At 42.0% G+C, this 25,586-nt stretch overlaps 2 protein-coding genes across 2 annotated transcripts; both read right to left on the bottom strand.

The window, feature by feature from the left end:
- Positions 1–5,111: 5,111 nt before the first annotated feature.
- LOC118208956 lies at positions 5,112–19,815 on the bottom strand. The gene is made up of 21 exons (XM_035383968.1): positions 19,749–19,815; positions 17,920–18,124; positions 16,495–16,608; positions 16,244–16,291; positions 15,749–15,840; positions 14,666–14,858; positions 14,334–14,447; positions 13,927–13,965; positions 13,427–13,471; positions 13,051–13,139; positions 12,439–12,631; positions 11,864–11,977; positions 11,328–11,372; positions 10,954–11,042; positions 9,745–9,937; positions 9,120–9,233; positions 8,625–8,681; positions 8,481–8,510; positions 8,164–8,252; positions 5,953–6,118; positions 5,112–5,547 (listed from the first exon to the last, which is right to left on the bottom strand). Exons 1-21 carry the CDS (start codon positions 19,790–19,792, stop codon positions 5,401–5,403), a joined length of 2,220 nt encoding a protein of 739 aa, XP_035239859.1. The 5' UTR covers positions 19,793–19,815; the 3' UTR covers positions 5,112–5,400.
- A 617-nt stretch (positions 19,816–20,432) lies between these two features.
- On the bottom strand, positions 20,433–24,434 carry LOC118209176 (galectin-4-like). The gene is made up of 5 exons (XM_035384336.1): positions 24,225–24,434; positions 23,114–23,202; positions 21,044–21,248; positions 20,744–20,800; positions 20,433–20,438 (listed from the first exon to the last, which is right to left on the bottom strand). Exons 1-5 carry the CDS (start codon positions 24,267–24,269, stop codon positions 20,433–20,435), a joined length of 402 nt encoding a protein of 133 aa, XP_035240227.1. The 5' UTR covers positions 24,270–24,434.
- Positions 24,435–25,586: the final 1,152 nt, after the last annotated feature.

Consider the following 25,586-nt stretch of genomic DNA (forward strand, 5'->3'; position numbering starts at 1 on the left):
ATTTCATTTTAAAAAAGTTCATTTCAAAACAATGGTAAGCGGTTGAGGGAACAAACCAATATAAACTATTACAATGGTAAAATGGTATAATCAGGAGAAATGTTTTAACTGGTCATATTAAAGACTGAATCATTAGGCTCCTAACTGATGAAAGTGTGGACACGTGGCCTCTAAAACTAAAATTTGGTACTTAATGAAGAATTCAGACAAAGAAAATCAAGCAATAAGGAAGAAAATGTAGGCATTTTGAGGCAGCCAAATCAAGCTATGTGGCTATCGCTACGACCGCCATGTTTTTGCAAAACAAAACTAAACAAACAAACTGATTTTATGTAACGATGTATATAAGACTATGTTTACACCGCCTGGTTAAATTGACACAATTACGATTTTTTCCTCACACGTGGCACAGATCGGATTTCTAGCCTACTATATGTATATGCCTACTATGATTGTATTTTCGTATTGGTAACCAAACCCTTATGTATGCATGCGGGTTGTTTCAAGTATAAATCGTGCGGACACAGGCATCGGATAAGAGTCACTTTTAATAGGGGAAATATAAACAAGCAGTCTAAAAGATAGAATATAGCCAAAAAAAAATCGGAACTGGGCATCAAGACCTGCGGTGTAAAAGTAGCTTAACAGTTGTTATATTTCTGCATAAATTGGTGAACATAAAATGATGAAGTTGTTTGAAAGACAGGAGATTGTATCAAGGTTCATCATGATATAACAGGTCACGAATTTCACAAAATAGACCTACTTCTTTTGCTTGTTTCTTCTGGGTAATCTTCACCTGGTATTTGTTTTGCGGTTTGTTCTAGCAGCAGACATCTTTGCGCGTGCGCACTCAGTCTCGGTGAGAGCAACGGATGCTGACTGAGGTAAGTACGGGAGGTCTCGCTTCGTATGATGTAAGTACACAAAAGTTGGAGAAAATTAATCTGTAATGTATGAAAATGTGCGATTTTGCTCTGTCTCACCCCTGTCCGTACATACCATGCCATTCACGTTGTTAACACATGCAAATATTCACAGTATTACTCAATTTATGTCTGAGGTAATAATATAGCTAATAGCTGGCCTAGCTAACGTTGCCAGCAAGTCAGTGCACTATCGGTTATTTTTATACTTATTTGTCATTTTTACCTGATTATCGGAGGAGACCCTCGTTTATGTGCCACTGCTATTTTCTATACCCAGGTAGGGAGATATTTTCACGTGTAAAAGTTTGTCAATGGAGCCTATTGTTAAAGCAGTTGAAGTCGGTATAAAGTGTATGACCCGCAGTACAACGATTTCGTCAGTCCGTTGCAGGCTAGCTACAGCAGGGGCTCTGAACCTTTTTCCACCAGCACCCCCTAGGCTTATGTTTGGCTGTACATGCCCCATCCACCCCCCCCCCCCCCCCCCCCCCCCCACCACCTCCTTAGCAGTTCCAATGGCATCAAAAACATTTGTAATTTTAGAGTTTAAATAATCTATAAGATCATTGACAGAGGCTGAAATGAATAGGTCTGAATAAATAATGTGCTGGTATTCTCATTTATATACTGTTTTTTGATCATATGTGTCCTAATATGGATGTCAGCAGAGATAGTCATCTCAAAGAAAACAAAGAAGTGATCTGAAAGCAACATCAGTTTTAGAAATATTAAGATCTTTAGAAATGATTAAATCCAGTTTATGGCCCTTACAGTGATCGGCTGTGTCACGTTATCCAGAATAGAGGAGAGTTCTTTGGCACAACTGTCATTGTTATCAACATGAATGTTAACATCAAAAGCAATGACTAGACAAAGTCTATGCAAATAACAAATAATAGTTCTGTAAAGTCATCAACAAAGTGAGCAGAATATTTAGGTGGCTTTTAGATAAAATAATAGTTGACAGGGTTTCCCCCAGAAACATTGTTAGGCCCGGTGGCAAGTATCTTTTAACAGGGGCCGGCGGCCTGGCGTGGCCCGGCGGCCAAGTGTCTTTTTTTGATGGGGGCCGGCGCGGGCCAGCGACAGACTGATGGCAGCATTAAGGTAGGGCCCTATAGTTTCTGTGATAACAGAATCACGGACGGAATCGCGGAATTTAAAAAAACTATAACACAGATTCCATAGGGCCCTACATTAAGTCAGTGCTAAAAGCTGACTGAAGATTTGAAAATATAACTACATAATGTGAATGTTGTTATAAATAAGTCATTTATTTAACACACATTTTAAAAAATCAACTATTTAACGCATAGCATAGTCTTACAAAGAATCTGGCAACAATGTACAGACTTGGAATGCTGTGTCAACAACAACAAAAGAAATTAAATTAAATTAAAATAAATAATATCAAAGTTTTTGCACTCTACAAAAAACTTGAAAAAAGTCCTGATTGGCTACTGATTCTTACAGCCTTGGAATGCTGGGCACATTTCAACAACAACAAAAGAAATTAAAATAAAGTTTTTGCACTCCACAAAAAACTTGTATTCAAGTCCTGATATGCTGGGCACATTTAAATAGGGATGGGAAATGCGAACCGGTTCCAAGTTGTCCTATTCATTGGAATCGTATGGCTCCGAGCTTATTGATTCTGCTTATCGAAGCCAGCATGTTTTTACGACAGCTGCGAGTTGCAAAAAAAATGACGTAACGCCTTGGGGGAGGCAAGCAGGCAGGCAGCCTCTCTCAGGTGTTTGTTTTGGACGGCAGCTGTCACAACAAATTTGATCCGGGCTGCCAGCCTTGACACATTCTGTTGAGATAAAGATTCTAAGATGACTCAGCAATTTTTCTGGATTAACGGGTTATTTTCTAGCCTGAAATGCGATTGTATTACGAAATGGATACACATGTGATGTAACGTGCAAGCAGTTGGCTATCTCCCTGGATACGAAGTAAATGTTTTTACCAATAAATAATAATAATAAATGCGATTTTATCCATGGAAATAGCTATACAAAAAGGCAAAATAAATGTTGTGTTTGCGATTGCCGTCGTAGATGTCAGAAGGAAATGTCACTTACAAAAAAAAAGTTTGCTCTCTTTGTAGTGGTTTGGGCTGGAAATGAGCTAGAAGAGCGGGATATGCACAACACTGCCTACTTATTGGCTACTAAATCTTACAACAATGTACAGCCTTGGAATGCTGGGCACATTTCAACAACAATATATCTATGTATCTGTGTTACTGACTGTTTGGCTGGCTAGCTAAGTTAGCGAAATGACCACATTGTCATGCACATCAATGTCACCAAGCTAACGTTATTAATAAACAAGTGAAGTCATTATTTAGATGGCGATTAACACATCACGTAATGTTACAATGTATCGAACGTTACATTCATGCTACTAGTTTAACATTACCTACACACTGCTTAAGTTAATATAAAAAAAATGTACTTACCGACGAGATGAAGTGATAACACAGTTTGTAACGAGGTTAGTTAGCCTACTAAAGAAATGGTGCCTTGCTAGGTACCGTTAGCTTATGATAGTTGGAAGCATCAAGTGTTGAACGTCACTCTATGCACAATGAGGGTAAAGAACAGACCTGCTGTTTTCCTATAGTGCGTTCACGTTTTAACCAACAGATGTCGCTGGTGAGCTTTCCAACCAAGCCGCCCCACTGTAACTGTAGTTTAAAAAACATCTTAAAAATACGTATAAAAAAATAAATAATAATCCCCGATGCTTAGGCCCGGCGGGGGGTCAATTTAGGCCCGGGGGCCCGCCGGGCTTGCAATACACTGGTGGAAACCCTGCTTGACAGGAAAATTTCAATATAAGAGCAAGATATTCAAAGGATGCAAACTTCCCAAGTGACATTTGCTTGTGCTGGTTCTCATTACTAAACAAAGCCACCCCCTTTCTTACCTGCTCTGACCTCATTCACAAACTTGGCATTATTAGGGGCTGATTCAACAAGAATTACTGCACTATTATTTTGGTCTAACCAAGTTTCAGTTGGAAACATAAAATCAAATTTGTGCTCTGTGATAAAATTATGAATTAGAAGTGACGTGCCTGCTGAAGAGCTGACATTTAATGAAGCTAACTTCAAAGTACTAAAAACATTCTCCAGCAAAGATTGTGGTTCATGAGGGATGGATAACAGACTATGTAATTTTGCAGTGCAAGTTGAAGTTCCTTTTTTTTTTTTCTTTTTGTGATTGAAACAGGAATTAGCACTAGATTCCATCCCAATATTATAGTGCTGAGAGATGGTTGTTCTAACTGGAATATACGTCAGCCCAAGGTTGCATGTTTCAAAAGGAACAGTGGGCCCCTGACTGGTGCAGAAACAAGTTGTGTCACCAGTCTGGCATGGGCCCTGACGCAATCAGTTGTTTTCATGTCCTTGGACGGATGAGGTACTATGTTTCTTGGTGGTGCCAGCTAATATGACTGACATCAAGTTCTCAGAGCTTGTCCCCCAGGGGAAGTGGATTGGGGGGTGGGTGGGTGATGACTGTAGTAGAGCAGTCCGTATTTATTTAATTAATTATTCAATTTTGGCACGTTTTGTCCTCCACACCCCACTAATGGAAACAAAAATTGTGCAAATAAATAAAAGCAGTGCAATTCTGCAGTGAGTTTTTCCTAAAGGTAAGAAAACCTCCTCAGCTTGCACGTTTTGGATAACAATTGTAAACACGTTTTTAAACGAATTATCTGCACCACAAACAAGTTTTCTTAATTCAGTGACTTTCGATGAAACATTCTGTTTGGCTTACTAAAAGATACAAGTAAGCTAATAAGATCAATGTTATCCAATGGATTAATAGTATTAACTGTATGAACATAATAGTGGCTTTGTTATAAGTTGGCTAATCGTTAAGCTTGTCTGGGGAATGACAACTCAAGACCCTCCATGAATTACAGTAGATACATAAAGCCGGTCCTGGTCGGAACACACAGACACAGTCCCTACGTGTGTTCTGTGGCACACCAGCTACTAGCTCACTCTGAAACACACTGTGAGCCACATCTTTTGGACATTTCCCTCTTATGAACTTAATTGATGGTGTACTGAAAAATAAAAATAAATCTAAAAAACATTTTCTTTTATGATGGTTACTGCCATGGATATTATTAAACATTCTCTTGGAAAAATGAGGCAGTCAATAGAATGCGTGATAGTGTTTATTAACTGACTTTGTGAAACGCAGCTCCTAACACCAGTAAACAAACAGCCTTAAAGAGAGGAAGGCAGAGAAATGAGAATGGGAGCTGAAGACTCTGGAGTGGGTGTGTAGCACTAAAAGCTGGGATGTGAGGGGGCTTCAAAGCAGGGGATCACAGCAGTGACATCATAACAGTGACATCAGAGCAGTGCCATCAGGTCAGGGCATCAGAGCAGTGGCATCATAACAGTGACATCAGAGCAGTTACATCAGAACAGGAAGCCTCACAGAAGTATGTGGGACAGCTGCACGCCCCCACTGATGTGCAGGGCGTCAATCTTAGTGAATGGCTGGAACCGGTGGTAGAAGTCGAACATGTGCTTCCCGTTTCCAAAAAACATAAGCTTCTGCGTCTCACAGCGAATCAAGATCTGCGGGATGGGGGACCAAAGACAGAAAACAAGTAAAAGAGACGATGAGTTCAGGAAAACAGACAAATGAGAGAAAAATAGAAGGGAAGTAATGAACCATGAAGTTAATGCAGTAAACCTGGTTACACACTAACACTGCACTACTGTGGCCAAAGGAGATGGACGGAGACAGAGGGGTAATGAGCACATACATTTCAGTACATTACATACATACTGTAACATAAGTGTAACTACAATGCTAACGAAATCCCCCAATTAATGAAATAGTAAGTGCTTAGGGGGTGGGGTTAGGAACATACTGTTTAAAAAATGGCACACTTTGCTTTAGGCTACCACAGACAAACTTAGGACCGAGACATATAGACTCCTGTTTAAGTGAGAATGGCCTTAGTTCTGTCGACTCACCTCAAAGTACTGCCCCTGCCGGAAGGGGTTGAACTTGACATCTTTCTCCTCGGCCCCCCATGTCCCACGCAGGCGGGCATTCCGCACCACTGACCCCTGATTCATCCGCGGGTTAAAATGCAAGGCGAGGTCTCCACTACTGCTCACATTGAAGTTAAAAACAATCCTGTAGAAAACACACATACATACACACACACACAGTATGTGTTACTTATTACACACTGTAATGTATGAAGAAAAGGTGTAGGACAGCTTAGTTTTATTGATTTAAAAATTCAGCACCATGTCTATTGACATGTCCACCAATTCCCAGCCAAATCTGGAATATGCAGTTCATTCAGGAGAGTGAAGACATTTGTGGTTCTCTGAAACATGTGTTGTCACCAACCTGCTTCCTTTCAAACTGCAGACTACAGTTAAGCTTGCATAGAGTAGAGTCGGAGGAAGACCTTTCATATGTGGCTTTAGCACGCTCTCCACAGGCAAGTGATTGACCACACAGCAATGAAATGCGGACCCCTTACCGACTCGAACCCTCCTGTAACTTGAACGACGCAACTGTCAACCGTGCTTTTTCTTCTGAAGCCACTGCCAATCACTTTAATGCCCATTTTAAGTCAGTTGCACACAAGCTTGTTGGTAGTCTTCCTCCCAGCCCAGCCAAGCATCTATGGTCTGGATTATATTCAAGGTTTTTACTCAAATCTAGGTGTTATAGCAAATCATTCCTCTTTTAATCCTTTTCAGAGGATAAAATTGGAAGTTTGTTGAGGGGCCTTAACTGTGTGAAAGCTACAGCCTTGATAATACCCTTCCTAGGAATCCATAGAATGCAGCTGATCTTAGAGCACCCAAGGTTTTCCCTAGGTTTTCAAAGGGCTTAGGCGCTCTCAACTATATTTTGGAACAGCGTTTTTTATTTTTTAATATATGAAAAAAAGCTTTGACCAGCGGTTTTTATCAGAAAAAGACGTTACGTGTGAACACAGCCTAACTTTGTTTAGCTACCAAGCCACGTTAGATACCAACGTTAGTTCAATCGAGGTATCTTTATGTCAACTAACTAGCATCGCTGGCTAACGTTGTCATAAAAGTTTTCCCAACCGTGAAAACTGGATTACTTGTTTACATTTTTGACAGATGTGGCTAGTGGGTAAATCGTTTCCGTCGCAGCACTTTCAACACAAGCAAAATCGGAAACACTATCCTAAAATTTCTTCTTACCTTGAAGAGTGCCTGACCCGCAACCATAGTAATATGTTAACATGGAGGCACAATTATATCGAGAAATACCATCTTTGGGAAAAGACGGTGTATTCTGTAAATGCATTTAACCCACCATGCATAAAAACATAATAACGCTCGTCAATCACTCACTTCTATATATAATGCCATCCTAGCGTGGAGTGTTTAAAACCATAAAGCTACCTCTTCGTTTTTTTTTGTTTTTTGTCTGCGCATCACCGTTGTTTTTACATTCATTCTGATATGTTGCCTAAATGCCAGCTAGTGCAGAGGCTTTGTTTTTATGTACTGATGATTCAGCTATTTTAAATTTACAAATAGCATCAGGTCAAAACCTGGTTTATAGTAAATCTAGAAATACAGGAGTGTTTGCCACTTAGAAGTTAAAGTTTTTTGTTTTTTTTTAAATCATTGTTGGATACTGCCTAGCTATATGGTTCGGTGCCACAATGGAAGCACAATGGAAATAACTCTGTGACTTAATTGTTCTGTCCTGGACATCTAAGCTAAGATGTAATTTTGTGATTGCCTTACTTTTACTGTCAAATAAACTAAACTAAGCTAAATTGGCCACAATTGGTGTTGGAATGGTCTGGAATGCATCCAAGACCGTGGGACTCATCCACGGTGTCTTACACACACTGCATGGTGCCTTAACCGAATGAGCCACCAAGCAGCTCCTGCTCTTAATTTTGAAATGATGCAGTTTGCACACTGCTTTCATAACCAAATATTTATGCATCATTCCAATTAAACCAAACCCCTGTAAGATCCCAGGAATGTTGTGAACAGTTGTGCTCTAAGTGGAATAAACCACTGCAGTGAGGTTAATTTCCAAGAGAGTTTATATGATGGTGTGATGTGGGACATGCAGTTCAGGAGAGGGAGAGTGGTGTGGTGGAGAGGAAGAAAGGAATGGGCAGATTAAGATATAAAAGAGATGGTTAGGAGAGGTACACAGGTTACCTGTCGGCATCAGGTAGCACTCTGCCACTGAAAGCAATGGTCTTCATTGGAGTCAATCCTCCTGGGATCATCCTGGTGTAGGGAATGGGCTAAACACAAAATATACACCGTGTCACACTCATCTCTGAATTTCTCTCTGTTTCTGTCCCTTATTCTTTCTCTCACTCTCCCTTATCATTACCTTATTCTCTCTCTCAAACACACAAACACAGATGAAAGTTGTTATGTGGAATTACTGTAAATTAAACAGGATAAATCACTGCTCTGTCATCATACACAGTTTCACACCCTTCATTCAGACTGTACTCAGTACTCACTGGGTTGTATATTGGTTGTTTACCCATCATCTGAAATGAGAAAAAAGGATTGTGCTCATGAGATGAAAATAGGAAAATATATTCACTCATTTCTTAATTCAGTCACTGTCCCACTCCTTCACTCAGCCACGCTCAATGACTCACCGGCAGGAATCTCCAATTGTACCATGATCCTCCGCCTACCTCACCGCCTGTACTTCCCTGGAGGAGAGAGACAGGTGATGAGTGCACACTCTGCACAGGCTAGCACAGTTAGAGTACAGCACCCACTCTACTGTGCACACAGGCAAGGCAGCTAGCGCACATTTACAGAGGTGAAGTTCAGTTCAGAAAAAGATGGACAGATTCAAATTCAGATAAAAAAGTTTTATTTTACCCCAACATCCCCCCCAATTTTGCTGGGTCCCCCCCTCCCTCCCCGAACAGGGTTGAGAAAAGGGGAGAAGTGAGAAGTGACTATACAGGCATTATTGTGTTTCTATGGGTTAAATACGATTTACAGATACCAATTTTTTTTAAATGTTGAATAAAAATTATGCTTACAACGTATTCCACAGTACTGTACGTGTGTGTGTGTGCGTGTGAGAGAGAGAGAGAGCAAGAGAGAGGGAGTTAGACATGCATGGGGCTCCTCCTCACCTTAATGATGGCGATGGACTTCACAGAGACATCTCCACCAACTGTCAGGGAGGTCACACGATCCAGTGGTATGCGGTGCTTGTACATGTGGATCATACAACCGTTAACGATCACCTGCAGGAACCGGAGGGGAAGGCAAGGAGTCAAAGAGGCCGCTACTCATTAAAACTTCTGTTTAAGCCATTTTATCCCCCCATAGCATTTCAATCTGTCAATTCAGTGTCATGCCATACTTTAGTATATAAGATCATATTCATCTGCAGCAAAGAGGCAGTAGATGTATGCACACAATACAAAAACATACACACACACACACACACGTTCGTATTGCTATACTTGTGAGGACTTCCCATTGACTTACATTCATTCCGTAACCTCTAACCCTAACCTTAACCCTAACTCTAACCACTATATGCCTAACCTTAACCCTAACCTTAACCTAATTCTAACCCTAACCCTAAGTCCTAACCCTAAAACAGCCTCTTGAACTTGTGGGGACCAGCAAAATGTCCCCACCTTTGTAATTTTCCTCATCTTTCCATCCTTGTGGGGACATTTGGTTCTCACAAAGATAGTAATACATGCCCACGCACACACACGCTCAAAAGGTTCTTGCCCTTCTGACCTGGTAGCCCTTTAAGGTGGCACTGATGAGTAGGTCAAAGTCCTGGCCCTTACGAAAGGGCATCTGGCCGAGCTTCTCCTCGATTTGCCATCCACGATTCAGGAGAGTGTTGAATGCCAAAAGCTCAGTATATTTGAAATTGACTTTGAAGTGCATGGCAATATCACTCCCAGCCTCCAGGTTTATGTGGAACCTGCAGAGGGCGCCAGAGGGCAAAAAACACATTATCACAGGTTCTTTTGAGATACTCGGCTCTTATAATCGTCCTCTGTTCTTCAGTCCTGTCTGCATTTTAGCTACAGGAGGATCCGGTTGGCAACAGGAGTGTGCGGACCTTATTACATTACAGAACGTCCGCGGCAATGGTACTGTTCTTCATCATGCCCCTTAATGAACTTTGAGATAATGCATGAAATTGGAATGTTTTGGCTTCACTGTTAGGGAAACAGGACTTGTAATATTAAGAATACACAGATACATATCAGGTTTATCAACAGGAATTGTCTCATTGTTTAGCTGTTGCTGTTGACCAAAATTAGATCAGATCATGTTACCCATCACCGTATCCTGATTCCTGAAGGTGAATTCCAGGAATTAGCCTAGCCTATCCAACATCTGTCTGTAATGTAGGCTACAGTATAGTACAGTATATATAATAGTTACTGAAGTCTTACGTAGCTAAGCCATTTAATTTTTATCATTCTTTTATTATAACCACTACTACTGCTGACATTACAATGTGCATTTATCCAAAGCGCTTTACAATTGATGCCTCTCATTTACCCATTCACACACACTCACACACCAACGGTGAAAGGCCGCCATGCAAGGTACCAATGAACTCGTTGGGAGCAATTAGGGGTTAGGTGTCTTTCTCAGGGACACTTCGACACGCCCTGGACGGGGGATCAAACCAGCGACCCTCCGATTGCCAGACAACCGCTCTTACCTCCTGAGCTATGTCGCTGATTTCAATAAATCAACATTTGATACTGATTTATTGATAAGATGAACAGGAAAACATATTGAGGAATCATCTGCTTACTATGCATCAACAATGAAAAAGGTCGGGTGGATGGATGTACTGATGTGTCCTATTTGTGTCCTGGTGTTGAAAATAAAGGACTAGCACAAACTACAGTTCATAAATGTATGTGAATGTTGAAATATACAATCTAGATGCCATTAACATTTACAGAGGCTCCTTACCTGTTGATCTCACTGTGAACCTTTCCTTGGAAGTAAAGAGACGTTCCCGGCTTCAAACCACCATCGATGGCCTTGGAAAGTGGGGTGCTCTGCGCAACACAAAGACAGGGATTCACACATAGCAGTTTGTCTGTTGTGGTTCATAACCCTGGTGCTGGAGAGCTGTAGAGTCTGCTGGGTTTCACTGTCAAGCAGCATTTCATAAATCAATCAATTAAAACAGCTTATCACAGAGTTAACTCAGCTCATCAGGTTTATTTGGTATAAAGGGTCTGCTCTAGAGAGTGTGTGTGCATGTGTGTGTGTGCGTGCGTGTGCGTGCGTATTCATGTGTGGGCGTGTGTGTGGTGAGAGGCCAGGATGTTCACTCTAACCTTCACATCTCCAGGACCTGGGTACTCCTGTATGATTCTTTGTGCCTGAAACACAAACCCAGTTAGGGGTGAGGAATACAAAACAATGCACCTCCTCACCCAATAATATCTACAAATGTCTGAATGCAAATTGATAGACTAAAATGTAAAAATGCATGCTGTGTAAGACAATGAGAAAGACCAACATGATTGTCGTTTGTATCCTAAACCATAAAGAAAACAACACTATTCCTATTTCAATTTAAAAAAACAATGCTTCCAACACATTACATATGCATGCATGCATGCTTCCTGCATAAGTATCTTTTTGTGTGTGTGTATAAATATATATATATTGGGATGGCACGTATGCCATCCCGCCAAGTTGGGGCATGGGGCATGCCCCATACCTATATATACCTATATATATACAAATATACAAATACTATATTTATAATATACACATACTGTGTAAAACACTGGATAAGAGAATCTGCTAAACGCCTGAAAGTAAACAGCAAAATTTAAATTGTACGATGTACTAGGCTCCTTCTCACCTTGATAATGCTGATGGTCTTCACAGAGACATTTCCACCAATCGACAGGGAGCTCACACGATCTACCGGTATGCGGTGCTTATACACGTGGAACGCACAACTGTTAACAATCACCTGCAAGAACCGGAGGAGAAGGCAAGGAGTCAAACAGGCTGCTACTAATTAAAACATCTGTTCGTGCCATTTTTTCCCCCAAAGCATTCAAACTCTCAATTCAATATAATGACATATTTTAGTAAATGTGGCTATATTCCTTTGCAGGCAGGAGGCATCCCACGTGTACACACATTATACATGTTTACTTACAGGCCCGCATATAAGTGTGGGAATATGGGAAAACTTTCAATCTCTCAGAGGCCCTGACACTCAACAGGGCCAAAGAGAAGACAGAAAGATTGGCAAGGCGTGCACCCACCCCCACCCCAGTCCACAATGTTTAGGGCCACTGGGATGATTGCCACGGAAAAAAAGGTGAAGGGGCCCAAATAAAATTATGCTAGGGGACCCCAAACATTCAGGAGCAGCCCTGTATACACTCACAAGCATGCACACGCACACACGTTTTCTGTTCTGACCTGGTAGCCGTCTGAGGTGACATTGAAGAGCAGCTGAAAGTTCTCTCCCTTACGGAAGGGCATCTCAGTGACCCTCTCCTCCTTATCCCAGCTGCCCTTCTCAAGGTTGTTGAATACCACCATCTCAGCTTGTTGGAAATTCACTTTGAAGTGCATGGCTACATCACTCCCCGCCTCCAGGTTTATGTGGAACCTGTGGAGGGCGACAGAACAGTACCAGTCTCATGAGTACCATGTTTATCTGCAAGACATGTGGTTTTCTCTTCTTAAGCAAACCATATCAACAAGAAGCCACTTATCGACCGATTCTTACTTCACTTTTTCTCAGCTGAAGTCCGAGTGTGACAGTAATTAAAAATTAAGCATCACATGGAGTGCCTCCCTTGCATAATAAGTTCAGCTACAGTGAGCTGTCAATCGCTGACTTGTTTCAGCTAATGAATGTATTTTTCCCCTCTTAGCAGAACAAAAATAATCACTGGGAATGACAGAACGAATACAACGGTTCCATCCTTTTTTGGTTCCATAAATCCTCATTAATTTGTCCACCACAAAATAGCGGTGCGCCCCCATTCCTTGCAGTACTCTCCATGGCCAGCATAGGCTCCCCACCTGTTGATCTCACTGTGTACCATTCCTTCGAAATACAGAGACATTCCCGGCTTCAAACCTCCATCGATGGCCTTGGAAAGTGGGGTGGTCTGTGCAACACAAACACAGGTTCATAAAGAGCAGTTTGTCTGTTGTGATTCATAACCCTGGGGCTGGAGAGCTGTAGAGTCTGCTGGGTTTCACTGTCAATCAGTACTTTATAAATCAATCAATTAACACATCTTATCACAGAGTTAACTCAGCTCATCAGGTTTATTTGGTATAAAGGGTCTGCTCTAGAGAGAGAGAGAGAGAGTGTGTGTGTGTGTGTGTGTGTGTGCGTGCATATTCATGCGTGGATGTGTGTGCATTGAGAGACCAGAATATTCACACTCACGCTCACATCTCCTGGACCTGGGTACTCCTGTATGAGTCCTTGTTCCTGAAACACAAACCCAGTTAGGGGTGGGGAACACAAAACAATGCACTTCCTCACCCAATCATATCTACAAATGTCTGAATACAAATACAAAGCCTAAAATGTAAAAAAAATATTTTAAAAAACATGCTGCGTAAGACACTAAAAGACTTACAACATGGCAATGGAATCAGTTCATTGTAATTAATCAATTAGAAGCCATGGTTTAATCGTTTAATGGGATAAACTGACAAACAAACCAATTTGAATTTGAGAAGCCGCTAGCTGATTTTGTCATAGTCCTACTTGAAATAAATTGCTCCCTTGTTATTTCTGCAGACTGTATTTGGAGCTGCCGCCAGGCAAACATAAATGTATTGTATCTATCAGTTTAAGAATAAAAAGGTTTCATAGCGGTTTAAATAGAGATTTAAATCGGCTTTTACGGGCGGCTGTTTATACTTTTTGTTCACACTCACATCTTCTGGACCTGGATACCCTGGTATGACCTCTTGATCCTGAAATGTAAACTCAGTTAGGGGTTCATGGAGAACACAAAACAATACATCTCTTAATACAATCATATCTACAACTGTCTGATTGCAAATGAAAAAAATATAATATAAAAATGTGTGCAGCTGGAAACATATTTGAATTTTTTTGCGCTACGTGCATGTGAAGTGCTTGCTTCCCGGGCAACATTGTTCACATATTTGCCTGCTTACTTTCTGTCTGACTGAAGGTTTAAAAATTATGTCCACTAGGGGGCAGATCATGGCTTCCCTTCCAATGATCCTGCCATCCATCCTAGCTTCCTGGCATCAGTCACGTCACTAGGCACACAGCCTTCAATCAAGACCTGGATAATAATAATAATAATAATCACCATGATGATGTTGATGGTCTGCACAAGGACATCCCCACCAATGACCAGGTCAGTCACCTGCTCCAGTGGTACGCGGTGCTTGTACATGTGGAGCTCACGACCATCAACGTTCACCTGCAGGAACCACAGGTCAACAAAGCCTGAAATTCTACATTTCTGTCAAAAATTTTTTTTCATGCAATACATTCAAACTGTCAACTGAATATCATGCTCTACTTTAATAAATAAGGTTCTACTCCTGTGCAAGAAGGAGGCATTACATGCATGCACACAATACATCACACACACCCACACACACACACACACGCACACACACACCCTATTCTTCTGACCTGGTAGCCCTCTGAGGTGACATTGAAGACCAGCTCAAAGCTCTCCCCCTTACGGAAGGACATCTCTTTGACCTTCTCCTCCGCTTGCCATTGGCCATTGTCGCGAGTGTTGAACACCACACCTCTCCAGCCGCTGAATCGGGGGTTGAAGTGAACGGCAACATCACCCCCACCCTCCAGGTTTATGTGAAATCTGTGGAGGGCAACAGAGAGCAAGAACAGATTCTTTAGAGTCACCAGATAAGATACTCAGCTCTAACAATCCTCCTCAGTCCTTCACAGCCTTCTCTGTTTCTGGACTACAGGAGGTTCTGGTTGGTAACAGGAGTTTTTGAGTTTGACTGAAATCTTCATAGCAGAGTATCCTTCCCACCATGAAACATACTGCTGCCACCATGCTACAATGAGACGGCCACTCCAGTGCACTGCCTAATGCTTCACATTAGTTATTTTTGGACTGCAACAAACACAAGCACACATCAGTCACAAAAAATGGCTCCCCATTAGCCTACGATGCAGCATTATTTTAGAGATGTTTCATCCATCCATCCATCCATCCATCCATTATCTATACCAGCTTATTCTGAGCAGGGTCGCAGGGAGAGCCTATCCCAGCGTGCATTAGGCAAGAGGCAGGAATACACCCTGGACAGGCCACCAATCTATCGCAGGGCACACACAATTCAGTCACACACTATGGGCAATTTAGAGTCTCCAATCGGCCTACCTGCATGTCTTTGGACTGTGGGAGGAAACCGGAATACCCGGAGGAAACCCACGTGGACACGGGGAGGACATGCAGACTCCACACAGAAAGGCCCCAAGCCGAGTTTCGAACCCATGACCTTCTTGCTGTGAGGTGGCAGTGCTACCCACTGCACCACCGTGCCGCCCAGAGATGTTTCAACCTCTGCCAATTCCTCTCAGTGCAGAGTTAATTCCCTGATTCGCAATGAAGGAGTGAGCTTTCATGAATCGCATAATTGATGGAGCTATTGTGAACTGTCAATCACTAACTAGTTTCAACCACCAACTGCGTCTCGATACCATTTCCTGCAGTATCCGTCACGGCCAGTTCCTCACCTGTTGATATCTTCAGAGGGAATGGTTCCCCGCAAGTACAGAGACATTCCCGCCTTCAAACCACCAGGGATGGGCTGCGTATATGAGCCAGCCTGCACAACACAAACACTGGGATTCACACAGAGCAGTTTGTGTGTAGTGATTCATAACCCTGGTGCTGGAGAGCTATAGGGTCTGCTGGGTCTCACTGTCAATCAGCACATAATAGGCTAATCAAATAAAGCAGTTATAGTTAACTCATCTCACTGTCTTCATTTGGTCAAAAAACGTTAAGGCAAAAACAAAAATCAGGACACCTTGCAGTTTTCAAGGACCAGGTTTGCAAATGTTTTTATCTTTTTGTCTAGAACAGGGATGTCCAGTCACACCTGAAAAGCGCTGATGTGTGTGTGTATGTTTTTGTTTTTGCCCAGCACAACAAATGTGAGTGTGTGCGTGTGTGTGTATGTGTGTGTGTGTGCATGCATAGTGAGATGCCAGAGTGGTCACACCAACCCCGATGTATCCTGGACCTGGCCATGCCTGTATAGCTCCGGGTCCTCCCTGAAATAAAAACTAAAGTTAGGGTGAGTGGGAGAGAACAATGGAACGCACCTCCAAATCCTACCATACCTACAAATACCTAATCACATAGATGCTTAAATGTAAAAAACGTATGGTGTTTTAAGCAGTTTATAAGAGGATCTGCTAAAGGCACTAATGATAATATATGTCATAAAGACAGAATGCACGTGGCTCCTCCTCACCCCCATGATGTTGACGGACTCCACAAACACGTCCCCACCGATCCCCAGGGCCAGCACTCTCGCCAACGGCATGCGGTGCTTGAACACGTAGAACTCACGACCGTTTACGCTCACCTGCAGGAGCCGGAGATCGAGAGCAGGAGGATGTTATTCAGAATGTCCGTTAGCAGCTTTTGTTTTTTTCTTTGAAAATAAATATTCCATCTGTCAAGTGAATATCATGGCCCACTCCATGAGGTTATCTGTGTATGGAGAAAAATTCCTGAGAAACGATTGCACGCAGGAACCACCAGAGGCACACTGCTGGAGATGTAAGCACTAGAGGCCACAAAGCTCAGATGGCATTCCAACCAATGAGGCAACAACATAGGATGAAAGACCAAACCATGATGAGCCAATTTGGGCTGAATGGTCTGTTCTCGTCATCATTTATCTTATGTTCTTATGAAAGAACCAGCCAAGGTCCCCTGGAAACTCCTGCTAAAGCATCCCAGCAGTGTGCTCCCTAAGCCTGGGAAAGGCTCAGACCCAATGGGGATTAAGATAACTTCCACCAACACCCACCTGTTTGGAAAGCCAGGACAGAGGATACACCTTCTGTCCTGAGGGGTCTACCATGCAGTGGGCAAAAGGTCAGCGCAAGGATGGCGGGCCTAAACTAAGCCACAGCACGATCACATGGCACCTCTGAGCTCTGGGTCAGGTCTTCCCTGGACAGGTGTGCTAATAACTCTCTCAAGGAAACCAAAGTATTATAATGTATATGTATGTAGGAAGAAAGAGATGTGTTGAAGATGGGTATCAGGCTATGTCTGGACTAATGATTGGGTATCAATATGTACACAAGCTCATACACATGCACAGATGTGTTTAAAGTTATAATAGAAGACAAAAGAAATAGAATTGAAATTACCTGTGCATAGGGCAAAAAACTGCAGTTCTTTATTGCAAAGGCACAGATATTGAACAACTGAACTGTTCTATTTAATAGTTTAAATTAGACTTTGTGCTTATAATTCATTTTGTTTCGCTTGTGACGTTTTGACCGAGATTAAGGTTTGCTAGTTTGCTGATGATACCTCCTGTCACTGATTGAGTTGACATAATGAATGTAATGTTAGTTTGTGAAGATTTGTGGCACCAAAATGAATCACAAAAAAACTGCACTTCGATTTTTTCTGCTAGGGACTGGTAGAATGGGTTTTCCATACCTAACCAGTGAGTGAACACAGTGCACAAAATGTGCATAAATGCTAAACCATACACATTCAGGTTACAGGTTTGTGCAGATAAACCTGTCCCCCTTCCATTGACAAAATTCAAACCCTTACATTTTTCTCTGCAATAAGTTGGCATTACATGAAACACATGTGCAAACACACACAAACACACACACACACCCACACAATTTCTTGTCTTTCTGACCTGGTAGCCCTGCCCGGTGACAATGATGACCAGCTCAAAGATCTCCCCCAGAATGAAGGGCATATCAGTGACCCTCTCCTGCTCCTCAAATTTCCCATTCTGAAAGGTGTTGAAAACCACAAACTCCTTTGGGTTGAACCGGGGGTTGATGTATAAGGCTTTGTCACTGCATTTCGCCTCTGCAGACTGCAGGCTAACGTGGAACCTGCAGGGGGCGATAAACAGGATGTGTTATCACAGATTCCTTAGAGCAGTGATTCTCAAACTGTGTCCTGGAGGCCCCTGTGTATGCTGGTTTTCGTTCCAACCACGAAAACAATCCAAGAATTTTAACAAGCTGTAAATTTTTCTTAATTGCATTTCATGCTTTAGATGGATTATTTACTCTATTACACCACATTGTGCCAGAAATAGCTATGCATGCCATGAAAAATAAAATCCCCATGTTCAGTAGGTGTAACTACAACAAAGGAAATTGTATAAGAAAACACTATTTAACTGAAACTGAAATAAGCTGATTTTGTGAGGAGCTTGAACAGTAGCTTTGGCCAACTGGTTTCCTCCACAATAGCCTATATGTATTGTGATTTCATGATTCTCAATCACAAAGAAGAGGAATTCAGGCCAGTGAATTGGCACAACCTCAGATCGTAACATTCACAGAGCTGTAAGAATACCTTCTGGGTATGTTGCTGCTATATTTTCTGAAATGTATGGTGTTATGCAAAATATAGTCTACTACTACAACTAACTTTAGCTAACAGCAATATAAGGAGCTGGATCAATTTTGAGATTTAATGACAACCCTTTTATAAACTATCATCGTTTAGCTAAAAGGTGACAGTGAAGTTTCTTTGGCTGCACGTCGAAAACATGATGAAATTTCATGCTACTGAGTAATGTTTGCTGACAAATATTATCTTTGAATGTAAATGGTTAAGGCCACTTAAGTCATGGATTTCTTTGGTTATGTTGGCTGAAACGTTAGCATTTGCAAACAGTCACACAAAGAACAAATCAAATAGTTAGCTGATTGATAAGAGAAGAATAAAACTAATATAGTGCATCAAAAGGTTGGGCCCTCCTCTTTAAATGTTTCTTTACACAGACCTGTAATTGGCGATAATCCTCATTCATATGGTAAACCATAGCTGATTTAGTTAACCATATTCATTTACTATCCAAAGCTCACGTAAATGAGCTTCTTCTGAATATGTTTGGCTCATAATCCATTAACCTCAGAAGAAAGACATCGTTCTTCTGTTGAGGATTATATGGCAGACTGTTCTGAAAGTTAGTGGAACAAATGAAAAATGTGCCTAACCAAAAAAAATTGCTCTAAACATGAAATAAATAAGATAAATTAACAGCTCGTTAAAAAAATTCCAAGACTGGAATTAAGAAAAAACCAGCATACACAGTGGTTCCCTGGGACTGCGGTTGAGAGCCACTGCCTTATACAACATCCATTAACTGTGTTCCCCTTCACTGCATAACAGCCATTGCATCCCATCAGATTTTAACAGCTTTTTAAATCACCTGCATGGTATTTATTTTATCCTATTTTAAGCTAACGATGATTTCATTCACACTTTTGACTTGACAAACATTTCAGAGCCTCATTCAATACTGTTGTACATCAAGCAAACTGTAGTCTATAGCATAGTCTCTCTTGACCTATAAAAACACCTGTCTAACCGATTCATGATAAAATAATTTAAGATGACATTAAAAATGACAGGGCTTGAACCACCTGTCTCGGGCCCATTCCCTGCAGTACCTTCCATGGCCAGCATGAGTCACCTTGACTATTGACAGGAGTTCCTCACCTGGTGACGTCACAGGGAATCGCTCCCTGAATGTGGACAGACATCCCCGTCCTCAAACCACCATAGATGGGCACCGCGTAAGGGATGCTCTGCACAACACAGACACTGGCATTAATACAGAGCACTTTGTCTGTTGCAGTGGTTCATAAGCCTGGCGCTGGAGAGCTGTAGGGTCTGCTGGGTCTTGCTGGGCCTTGCTGTCAATCAGCATTTCATTGATCAATCAATTAACGCAGCTGATCACACAGCTTAACGCACCTCACCTGGCCTACTCAGTCTAATGGGGTTGATGATTTTAAAGCAAAAACAAAAACCAGTTCATCTTGTGGCTCACAAGGACCAGGATTGTGAATTAATTTGTCTATTGAGACAGAATGTGGCTGGAGAGACGGAGGGTGTGAGTAATGTAGTAAAACACAGAGGAGGTGGTATGTGTGTGTACATGTGTTTGTGTGTGTGAGAGAGACAATGTGTGTGTATGTGTGCCTGCACATGTGTTTGTGAGAAACAGTGTGCATGTAAGTGTATTGGTTTGTGTAGGTGCATGTATGTGCGTGCATGTGTTTGTGTGTGAGAGACAATGTGTGTGCATGTATATTGGTTGTGTAGGCGTGTGTATGTCTGCTTTTGCGCTTTTCTGTGTGTTGTGAGAGAAAATTGTATTCACACTTACCACCGCCTGTCCTAGACCTGGATATCCCAGGATGTGCCCAATTCCTCCCTGAAACACAAACTCATTAAGTGGTGGCTGGGGGAACACAAAACAATGCACCTACAAATCCATTAATATCGACAAGTGTCTTAATCCAAATGCAATATGCACAAACACACACGTGAAGGTAAAAATGTGCACTGTGCAAGACATTCGATTAGAGGACCTGTTCATTGCCTTAAATCAAATGCCTGAATCTAAATGTTGAACTTTTGCTGCTCCTCACCCCGATGATGTTGATCATGTGCACAGAGACTTCTCCACTAATGGATAGGGCACTCACTTGCTCCACAGGCATACCGTGCTTGAACAGGTAATAGTCACTACCGTTAACTTTGATCTGCAAGAAACAGAGAGGAAGGCAGGGTCAAAAATAGCCACTTTGCAAAATCTGTGTTAATATTTTCCCTCCAAAACATTCATTCTGTGATCTGAATATCACAGCCAAATCTGGAATATCACAGCCAAATCAGCAGTAAGTATGCATTTACATGTATGCATATAGTACACGCAGACACACAAGCAAATATAACACACACATACACAAAGCAAACATATCCAAGCACACAGTTCCTGTCCTGACCTGGTAGCCCTCTGAGATGACGATAAAAAGCAGCTGAAAGCTCTCCCCATCATGGAAGGGCGTCCCAGAAGGTATCTCCTGAGTTTGCCAATTTCCACCCTTTTTGATGTTCGTCACCACACATTCTCTGGGCTTGAATCGGGGGTTGAAGTGCAAAGCAATGTCAGGGAGTCCTACTAGCCCAGTCTGCAGGTTGATGGCAAACCTGGGGGGGGGGGGCAAAAACAATTATGGGCATTAATATGGAGTTGGTCCACCCTTTGCTGCTATACCAACCTACATTCTTCTGTGAAGGCTTTCTACTAGATGTTGGAGCATTGCTGGATGCATTTGCTTCCATTCAGCCTGAAGAGCATTACTGAGGTCAGGCATTGATTGGGCAATTAGGCCTGGCTCGCATTAAGATTTGCCTTCATTGGAACCTAGGGGCCTAGTCCAAACCATGAAAAACAGCCTCAGAATAAGGGGTGTCCATATAAATATGTCATATAGTGTACACGAGTATGAAAAATTGGTTAACTGTGTGGCACTATCGCCCTCCAGAGTGACAATCAGAGGCTTGCCCTTAATACTAATGCATACTTTTGTACTCTGTTGTCCCTAAGAAAATAGTCAGATGGGTGGAAGGAAGCTTACAGGAACTGAACACTGTCAACAAGGTGATTTTTTGTGTTGCCATGGCTCCTCCAATGCAGAATTGAGCGTTCTATTATGGAGCGCCTCTCTTATGGAACAGTCTCCCTGTGTATGTACGGGCTTCAGACACACTCTATGTCTTAAGTGCAGGCTTAAAGCTTAGCCACTGATGTAGACCTATATTCTCTTAAATGGTCAAATACGATCACAGAGTTCATGAAATTAAATGCTGGGTAGGGAGCTTAGCGTCAAGTGTCAAGCTTGCTTTTACGGAGCTGACACGCTAGGTTGCTTAGCCTCAAGTGTCAAGCTGGACTTTACGGAGCTAGGTAGCTTAGTTTAGCATAATGGTGGCATTACATACGCAAACATTTACTCTGCGTGTTGACTATCTTTATAGTGCCTAACATTATCTTCTTTGTTTCTCTTTCCATGGGTCTCCTGCCCTGTACCTCACACTGAGTTCCAAGACTGCTCTAGCCTGCTTCCTCGCCCTGGCTCCACAGGATTGCCCCAGCCCTGTCCCTCGCTCCATGATGTACTAGTGCATTGTTTAATAGGGTAACGTGCTTCACTTGTTTTGTACTATAGTTAGTTTGTACTACAGTTAGCACACACATACCAGTCCCACAAAATCCAAATGAGGGGCTTCCCATTAGCCTACGACATAGCATGTTTCCAACCTCTCCCAATGTAATTCCCAACCTCAGAAAGACCACTCCACTGAATGGTAAATGGACTGCATTTATATAGCACTTTTAGCCAAAGCGCTTTACAATTGATGCCTCTCATTCACCCATTGACATTGACACACACACACACACACACACACACACACACACACAGTGAAAGGCTTCTATGCAAGGTATCAATCAGCTCGTTGGGAGCAATTAGGGGTTAGGTGTCTTGCTCAGGGACACTTCGACACGCCCAGGGCAGGGGATCGAACCGGCAACCCTCCGACTGCTAGACAACCGCTCTTACCTCCTGAGCTATGTCGCCCTGAATAAAGGTGACTGATCCAAAAAATAAAAATAAAGTGCAAAAATTGATTGGAGATAATTACTGTGCAACATTTGTGAACTTTTTTTATGACCGTAATTGGTCATAATGTTAATATCCCCAGGTTCTGTAAAACCCTAAGCAGGAAAACTTCACTAGCGATGGGGGAGTGAGGTTTCATGAATTGAATAATATAGGTGGAACTATAGTGCACTGTCAAATTCTTGTTTCAGCCAATAAAAGAATATTACTCCCCATCAGAGAACAAAATGGATGGTTGCAATTAGGGAGTCACTGACAGCATATATATATATATATATATATATATATATATATAATAGTTCCATGAAGCCTTGTTCATACTTGCACCATTATATAGCGTCTGCAACCCATTCCCTGCAGTACCCTCCATAGCCAACAGGGGCTCCTCACCTAGTGGCACCATTGAGAACTGTTCCCTGGATGAACAGAGACATCCCCAGCTTCAAACCACCGTAGATGGGTCCCGTATATGGGACAATCTGCACAACAGAAACATTGGGATTAATGCAGAGTAGTTTATCTGTTGCAATGGTTCATAACCATGGTCCTGAAGAGCTGTAGGGTCTGCTAGGTTCCAATGTCAATCAGCAATTAATTGATCAATTAAAATGTTTGAACACATGTTTATCTTCCTTCTCTGGTTAATTGGATGTAATGGGTTTACTATTTTAAGTCAAAAACAAAAACTAGCAGAACTTGCAACTCACATGCACCAAGGTTGTGTCTACTACAATAGAATGCAGATGGAAGGACTGAGATATTAGTGGTCAATCAGAGTGAGAGAAAAAGGCAAAGAGTTGAAGGACACATAAGATATCAATAATTTGAGTCCATACTTTTGTTGATATTCATTTTCAGTCTAATTAAACGGTTAATTTTGCAGAGAGCAGACACCTGTTATTTAGTTCACTGGGTAAATTATGCACAGCATTCACAGTGCAGGTCAAAAATATCAGGCCACCTCTGCTTTTAAAACTTTAGTTTTCTTTCTGGTAATAACCTGTTTGCCACAATGTGTTTCCTTGGCCCCACACATCTAAGCCTAACTACTTATTTGCCATACTGTATCTCTTGCAACTCCAGTGTCTATTTCACTCTCATTACAGGCCAAAGGTTTTTAGGCTACCTGTGGTTTCAAAGAAAACCTAAGGTGGATAAGATTTCAGTCAATTGAGTTTTAACTCTCCATTGGGGGTACGCTATTCAGACTTCTGGTTTCAGACTACAGATTGTCGGAAGCTCAGTGTTCAAAGCTGATCCATGCCCAGTACCCTTCAAAGACTAGCCAAGCTTTCAGTTAGATTTGGATAGGCAGATAGGGGCTGGAGTTACTGGTCGGGTTTGCAGTATTTCCCTTACCATTCATCCTGTTACGGTCTGACCCTAGATCAGGTCGTAACAATGACCCAGGACTGTAAATGTGCCTGGCAGGAAGAGACACATGAAAGAAGGCAGAGAGAGACAGAACAGGTAGAAAAGTAGAGGTAGTAAATCTACTCACGGGGTTGTAGATGGGCTGGTAGCCTGGAGGAGGTTGGAAACGCATGATGATGGCTTGAACAGTGGGAGACCGTCAATGAAAATCAGGTACCAGACTTGATGGTAGATTGGGAGAGTATACCTGGACACCTCATCTTATATAGCCTTCTGCTCCCGGTGGGTGGACCTGGGGTATGTTCTAGGGGTAGGGTGGTGCACAGCCTGCTATCAATTTTCTCTGGGCTGTTAGCAAGCAAGGGATTTGCATTTGTCCCATGAGCATACAGACGAAGTGAACAGGCAAAAACATTTGAAGTCAGAGGCGTCACTAGGGGTTACGGGGGGTACGAGGGGCGCACGGGGTGACACCATCAGCGGGGAGGTGACACTGAAAAGACCTGTAATACATATTTTTGACATTATTACATTCACATTGGTCATAATCGACAACTGATAGCCTTTGCTAATAATGTCGAGCATATTTTTATTGGGGTTCTAGCTAATGGCTGTTATAGTGGCATAGTTAGCATAGCAGAATGCCTCAAAACTTGCAGCTGCTTTCAGAAGCGCAGTTATAACCCCTAGACAGGTGAGCATATCAGTCATATGTTGAAATATGGAAATTAAAATATTCTGAACGTGTTTCTAAACAAATGCATGTACAGTACAAAGTAAGCAGAGCACAGCTAACAACGCAAGCAGTGTTTAATGTGACTGGTGTTCATTTCAGTGGATAGTGTGTTATATTCAGCAAGTTATTTTTTTATGTGTCTGTGCCTCAACCCTGCTTAGTCTCAAAATTATGCTCACTGCTGTTAGATTTACCTATAGACAATTACAATACAGAACAGTTCATGCAAATATGACAGATTTTCCCTGTCAAATAGCAGCTGTCTACAGAATCATTTAGATCTGCGCAGTCAGTTTGTCCTGAAGGATTTTCATGACCTGCATGTTTAATGGGCTTAAACAAATATGTGTGCTTTATCACCAGTTACCAGATACTGCAGTTTTTAAAATAACATTTGGGTAAGCACCGTCAAATAGTGTTACATTTGGGTAACACTTAATTTGACAGTGTTCCTCATAACATGGAAATGAGAGAGTCATTACCACGACACAATATCTGTCACAAAGTGCCATGTCCATTCCTAATAATGACATCCCTTTGTTATGAATGAATGAATGAATCATTGCATTTACATAGCACTTTTCTGAACACTCAAAGTGCTTACGGTGATGAGTGGGAACTCACATCACCCACCACCAATGTGTAGCACCCACCTGGGATACGACACAACCTGTAATTGTGTTATGACACAACTGACATTCCAGCCTGCAAAGGAAGGCACATATCCAATGACTAATTGATCAATCCATTACT

The sequence above is a fragment of the Anguilla anguilla genome, chromosome 12 (genome assembly GCF_013347855.1).
Source record: "Anguilla anguilla isolate fAngAng1 chromosome 12, fAngAng1.pri, whole genome shotgun sequence".
NCBI lineage: Eukaryota > Metazoa > Chordata > Actinopteri > Anguilliformes > Anguillidae > Anguilla > Anguilla anguilla.

What these genes read in the sequence shown, in the direction of transcription:
- LOC118208956 (XM_035383968.1), bottom strand. Translation starts at nt 19,792, where the DNA reads ATGTCTGTCCACATTCAGGGAGCGATTCCCTGTGACGTCACCAG. An exon ending in ATTCCCTGTGACGTCACCAG is followed by an intron (nt 18,125 to 19,748) that starts GTGAGGAACTCC and finishes CGCCCCCTGCAG; the next exon opens with GTTCCACGTTAGCCTGCAGT. An exon ending in GTACACAGTGAGATCAACAG is followed by an intron (nt 12,632 to 13,050) that starts GTGGGGAGCCTA and finishes CGCCCTCCACAG; the next exon opens with GTTCCACATAAACCTGGAGG.
- LOC118209176 (XM_035384336.1), bottom strand. Translation starts at nt 24,269, where the DNA reads ATGCGTTTCCAACCTCCTCCAGGCTACCAGCCCATCTACAACCCC. An exon ending in ACCAGCCCATCTACAACCCC is followed by an intron (nt 23,203 to 24,224) that starts GTGAGTAGATTT and finishes TCTGTTGTGCAG; the next exon opens with ATTGTCCCATATACGGGACC. An exon ending in TCATCTCAGAGGGCTACCAG is followed by an intron (nt 20,801 to 21,043) that starts GTCAGGACAGGA and finishes TGTTTCTTGCAG; the next exon opens with ATCAAAGTTAACGGTAGTGA.